Genomic DNA, 6,043 nt, shown 5'->3' on the forward strand with positions numbered 1-6,043 from the left:
GTAGGTGTGCTACATTTGCTATTACAGCCCTCACACACTCTCAGTTGATCACTGAAAGATCTGGAAGAAAAAACCCCAGGTGCGAACGTTTAGGTTCTCTCAATGTCTCTCATCATGGCGAGCGATTCACTCATTTGTTCAACCATCACTGCACTTATGTCACTGATGGCTGTCTGCACTGGCAGTGTGCCAGATTGTTGGAGGCCAACGACAGAACTGCCACCACACACACGCACACGCACACACACACTGGGTCATACAAACTGTAGTCAGCCCCCTTGGGGGGTTTTGCCCCGTTGTCTGCTCGAGTTGGCAGCGCTATAAAAGGATCCACACCCACATGAGAACAGTATCTGCCGTCAGCCGGGTGTCCACATATCTCTGTCCGTCTCACCCACCCTTCTATTCTTTACTCTCATTGTCCCCCACCCCACCCACCCCACCCCCACCCCCCATCTATTTTGCTTTGTCTGCCCTTCTACTATCTTTCCGTCCATCACACCTCTCTTTCCCTCCTGCTCTCTCTTCTTCATCAGTTTCTATATCAAGTGTGCCTTTCATTGACACTGAGGAGCTTTGAGATGTGAACCGCATCTGCTTGCACGTAACAGGTTCTTCCGCGATACATGTGATGCATAACATTGATTTCGTGACCGTCCTCATACTAAAACGTACACAAACCATCGCGATAATGCTACCCCCCCCCCCCCACCCCCCAACCAGCCGACGGAGATGAAGGCCCGTTCAGCCGTCACTCAGCAGCGACTGCGCTCGCTTGTCCAGCACGAGATAGAACACAGCCGACATACCGACGCCAACGTGTTGTGGGTGCGGAGAATCAGAGAGGACGTCAGTCAGTCAGTCAGACAGACAGGCGGAGTCGCCGACAGTACATCCGCCTCACAGGAATCCCGCACACTGCCTCCGCTGATGTGCTTGTTCGTTCCGCGGCTAGCTCTGATCACTCATCTGCCGGGATTGTCATGTATGCGTCCGCGAGCTTGTGCGGGGAAGTGTGAGGTGCTGACGAGATGTCCATCATTTAAGACAGGGATGTCCAAACTTTTTGTCTCTGAGAACAGCATAAGAAAAGGAAGGCTTTGACATTTTCACCTTTGGTTTGTTAAATGTGCTAGAAACTAATCTGTAAATAAACATAAACATACAGTATAATTATTTATTTATAAATAATAATTAGTAAAATTGTATAAATATTTACTATTAGTAAATCCCCTTCTATCAGGGGTTCCCAGTTTGGAGTCCTGCTTTTTTAAAAAAAAGAAAATAAATTGTACGGTTAACTCTGTTTTGGTCTTACTCTTCTGTAGTGTATATTGGGTACACTGTAATTCCACTTTCAACCACTATATGGCAGCACACATATTAAGTTTGAGATGGCATAAATTGGAAAAAAGAGGAACGTGCTTACATTATTTCAGTTTTTGTTGAAAATGATCCTGCTTTTTAAGCCAACAGAAAGTGGTTCTTTTTAGAATGTACATCTTACGACATGATTATTGGTGTATGTTGTTAAATGATAAGTTTGTTAGTTTAGGATTTGTTTACTGTGAACACATAGAGGCATTGGAACACTGTTACGATGTTTGTACTAGTACCGGTATGTTTTTTCTGGGCCGATTCCAATTAGTCAAGGAGGCCGATAAATTATATTTGGAGGTGCTATTCACGTTCACTAAAAGGCAGAATATTACCATCAATATTTAAAAAATTTTACATTAAAAAAAATACATACTCCAATCTACGGAAGTGTATTGCATTCACTTGAAAAAAAAAATGTTTTTTTGTAAGCTTTGTTTTTTTGTGTAATTTTTTTTATTTTCTGTTTTTCTGAATACTTTTTCTGTCATGAAAAAATAAGTCAGGAAAAACAGGGAGAAAAATTATAAAAAATAAAAAATAAAAAAAACACATTTTAAAAAATTACTCCAAAAAAACAGAAGCTGTGTCTGCCATTAGTGATTCTGCAACAAGTCACTTGTAGTTCAGAGGTAAAAAATAAAATTAAAATAACAAGCTGGTACGCTGTTTTTCGGAATACTGTTTTTCCTGTTTTTCTGACTAATTTTCCTCCAGTTTTTCAGAATTTTTTTTTATGGCAGAAATAAAAATCCAAATAACAGAAAATACAAAAAATACACAAAACAAAAAACAAATCTACCCCCCAAAAATAGTCACAAAACAATAATACACTTCTGTATCAATCCTTAACTTTGTTGAAATGTCTTTAAGCAACCAAATTTTTAATCATCTTTTCTTTTCTTTTTTTAAACCATGTCAGGAGATTTACATTTTTGATTGTAATTAACTGCATGACTTCAATAGTTAACTCACGATTAATCACACATTTTTATATCTGTTCTAAATGTACAGTATTTTTCTCTCTCTAGGTATTCATACTCTTGTTAACAAAAGTGGAATAGAAATAGTTCAAATACATTTTTGACGTTTATAGCCGTCAATGGCAGTGAATGAGTTAATAGTTTTTTTATTTTTTATTTTTTTACACAATTTATCATACAGTGCAATATTAGTCAGCATGAGGTTGCTAGCAAAGGTGAAAAAACAAAACAATCCAAAGACATTGAAAGGCTTCCCACATGTTTTTGTGCTCTCTCCCTCATCTTCATGACGAGTCTGTTGTCTCTTGCAGCCTTTCCCATGAGCCCTTGCCCTGTCCTCTATTTGATTGTGCGATCGCTTCCCGTAGGCCACTGTTTCACATCTGTGGAAGCATGTGTTTATGTATATTGTGTGAGTGCGTGTGTTGTAATCAGTGTGTAATCCCTTCCTTGAGGCCACTGTTCCACGCAGCTGGAGTCAGAGAGCCTCGGGAGGCTTTTTTTGCGTGCGAGTCAAGCATCCTCCGCTCGCTCCACCTGACCGGGTGGCGTGCGCACGTGTGTGTGTGTGTGTTTTAACAGGTGCAGTACCGAGCGCTGAAACTGGATCCCAATCCCAGTCCAAATAAAAGGAAGAAAAACAACCCCGGGTAGAAGTCTTCCCATGTCCACTTCCTGTGTGCTGCTCCATGACTGGACTGTGAGGAGGAGCCGGTCGGAACCCGACGTGGGCCGGCTAGAACTCCCCTTCCCCACCCTTGTTAGGTTTTTTTTTTTTTTTTTTTTGCATTGTTGAAATGCCACCGAGATAACTTGTGTTGTCTTCCTCTCACACTGACGCCACAATTAATGGCAGCCATTTTGTTTTTTTTACACAAAAACACTGAATGTGTTTTTAAATGCAGAAATTTGTGAAATGTTTCTGGGGTGTATTTATTTATTTATTATTTCTCACAGATTACTGAGGGTCCTGGCTCTATCAATCAATTTTCCCACACTGAGATGTCCCCTGTTCGCACTCTGCCTCTTCGTTCCGTGCTCGTCCTCTTCCTCCTCGTCCTAACTGCAAGTCCAGTTTTCTTCTCACCTCGTGGTCCGCCCACCTGCCCGCCTCCGTTAAATTCGGTTTGGTCCCGATGTGTTTGCCCGCAGGCCAGTGCTTGTGTTTTAATGGATGGAACGGACAATTAGAATTTATTTGATCAAATTGCTGAATTGGCTTATTGTAAATAACACAAAAAATACTAGTAACTAAACAATTTTACATATAAAAAATGTATTTAGTTATTTTATTACATTGGGTAGTTGTGGTAAAGAAACATCTGTTTTAGGGGTTCTAAACTCCAGAGGTGGCAAATCCAGGTCCAGAAAGTAAAATACCATGCCACAGTTTGGCTTTAGCCCCAGTTGCTAGCTAGCTAGCTCCCGAGCTAGCTCCCATGGTGTTTTGTTTACCTGCTAGGGAGCTAGCTAGCTAGCATCAGGGGCTAAAGCCAAACTGTGGCTGCGATTTGACTTTCTGGACCTGGATTTACCACCTCTGCTAAACTCCCATTAAAATAATAAAAAATAAAATGAGATAAAAAACTATTTTATTTTGAAGCAGCCATTTTATCTCAATTCACGACTCTTGGCGAACTGTACCTCAAAAGTAGTTGGCAAGCATATTAGCATCACTCCAACAACTTTTTTTTATTTTTATTTTTTATTCACAGCATTCCTCAAGCAGGTTTGATCTAGTTTCAAAATATTTCCATATTACACTAATTCTAATGTAGGGCAGAAAAGTGCACAATTCTATGACACCATTTGGATGAATTAGTAAAGGAGAGATTGTGAGCCAGGCCCTCCAGGGGGCACTTCCTGTCTGTGTACATGTTCCAAAACTGTGCGCTTACTCATTTCTATATTCAGTTTACAACAGTTTTTGGACATTTACAAGAAAACCAAAGTGTTTAATGTCATTTGCATTTCAAAGCTATAAATCAGGGGTGTCCAAATTTCGACCCGGGGGCCAACTGTGTCTTAAATCCAAATTCACATTTGACCCACGTCCTTCTTGCTTGCCTTGTACTCCCCCTTTACCCCGACAACATTCTCATGTTTCACTTTGTGCCCACACATCACAGTAACTGTAAAAATATCATAATAATAATACAAATCTATTCTTATAAAACCCTAATGAATAAAGCAGGTGAATGTCAAAGTGGCCCTTCCATGTTTTTTTTGTATGCGGCCCTTGGAAGATAATGCTTGGACACCCCTGCTATTAATGAATGTATCATCAGACTGGAAAAAAGAAAACTTATTTACACCCAGTGGAATTGAGACTATTTATTTTTTAACTCGACATGTACATAGCTTAGTCCTTCTAAAATGATGGTTGTATTTTATACCGTATGCTTGTTGATGGTCTGCTATTGCCGCTGTAAAAGTATGCGTATGCCTGCCTCATTTTCTAAGATGTCTCCTTTTTCTCTTTTTGTGTCTGCCTGCAATGTTTGTGCCTGCCTGCGACATCACCGTCATGTGTTCAACCTGTTGACATCATGTGACCGTGGGAAAAAAACTAAAACAAAACATACCTGCAAGGAGCTCAGGTGGGCTGGCTCACTTCTTGTCTCGCGGAAAAAAGGAAATGCATCTGATGTATGTTGATGAAGAAAAAAAAAAAAACCATGAGAATAAATTTGTTTTTATCTTTACTAGGCTGCATCTTTTATACAATATAGGTTAAAGGCTAAAAAGTAGCAAAAAAGGGACCACTAGTACTTTTGCTACATAACCCCGCCACCAATAAAAAATTTTTTTTTAAGGAAAAACCTGTATATATCCCAATATGGCATTTTCCCCTTAAAAATAAAAAAAATTAATGGCATTTTTCTATTCTTTTAGTTGACCGATTCCTTGAAAAAAGGCTCACCCATCCCTCATTGAACTATAAAAATATTAGGTTTTTTTTGTACACAGTGTTGATTTCGTAAACGAAAACTAAACAAAAATAATTTCAACGCACATTTTTCACTGGACTAAAACCCTCATTAATAAACAATAATTGGGACTAAATCAGTGTGAATTTTCGTCGACTAATGAAGACGAGACGGAAATGTACTTCACTTAACAAAAACTGGACTAAAATCTATGGACATTTTAGTCAATGAAAAAAGACGAGATGAAAATTATATGATTTTGTAAAATCCTGTCTCTGCTGACCTGCCATGGTGACACTGTTATGTGACACGCCCCCTTTCAAATCTGCAGCTCGCGAGTGCAACATGCACAAACATGGGACAGACAGGAGGTGGGTTGACGGAGAAAGGTTAATAAAATATAGAATATAATTTAACATTAATCCAACGGCTATAACGTTCCAACAATAATGTTAATCAACCGCTAACTAATGCTGGCTAACTTACTAGCTCGTACCATGGATCCATAGTAGCCATTTGTTGATACACAGTAATTGTGTCAAGTTGTTTTTCATCAAAAAGATGAGTAAAACTGACTAATAAAATTGTCTTCTTGGATTAAAATAAAAACTAAAATGCTAGATTTTATAGTCGACTGGACTAAATAAAAAAAAACGGGATGAGGTTGACCAACTATGATAAAAAGAGGGAAAAAAAACGAGCGTGAAACTGGACTAAAACAGACTACATTTAAAAATGCCGGATACAATTAAC

At 39.2% G+C, this 6,043-nt stretch overlaps 1 protein-coding gene across 6 annotated transcripts in view; it reads left to right on the plus strand.

Annotated features, from left to right (window-relative positions):
* The window catches only part of mctp1a (multiple C2 domains, transmembrane 1a), a 98,794-nt gene extending 95,026 nt beyond the window's left edge, over positions 1-3,768 (plus strand). For all 6 annotated transcript variants that reach the window (XM_086076150.1, XM_086076145.1, XM_086076144.1 and 3 more), the window contains one exon: positions 2,943-3,768. In XM_086076150.1, the coding sequence (XP_085932276.1) occupies positions 2,943-3,014 (72 nt within the window). In that variant the 3' untranslated portion in view covers positions 3,015-3,768. The remainder of the gene's footprint in view (positions 1-2,942) is intronic.
* Positions 3,769-6,043: the final 2,275 nt, after the last annotated feature.

Source organism: Leptonotus elevatus, chromosome 5 (genome assembly GCF_054856555.1).
Source record: "Leptonotus elevatus isolate MCC_2025b chromosome 5, RoL_Lele_1.0, whole genome shotgun sequence".
Classification (NCBI taxonomy): domain Eukaryota; kingdom Metazoa; phylum Chordata; class Actinopteri; order Syngnathiformes; family Syngnathidae; genus Leptonotus; species Leptonotus elevatus.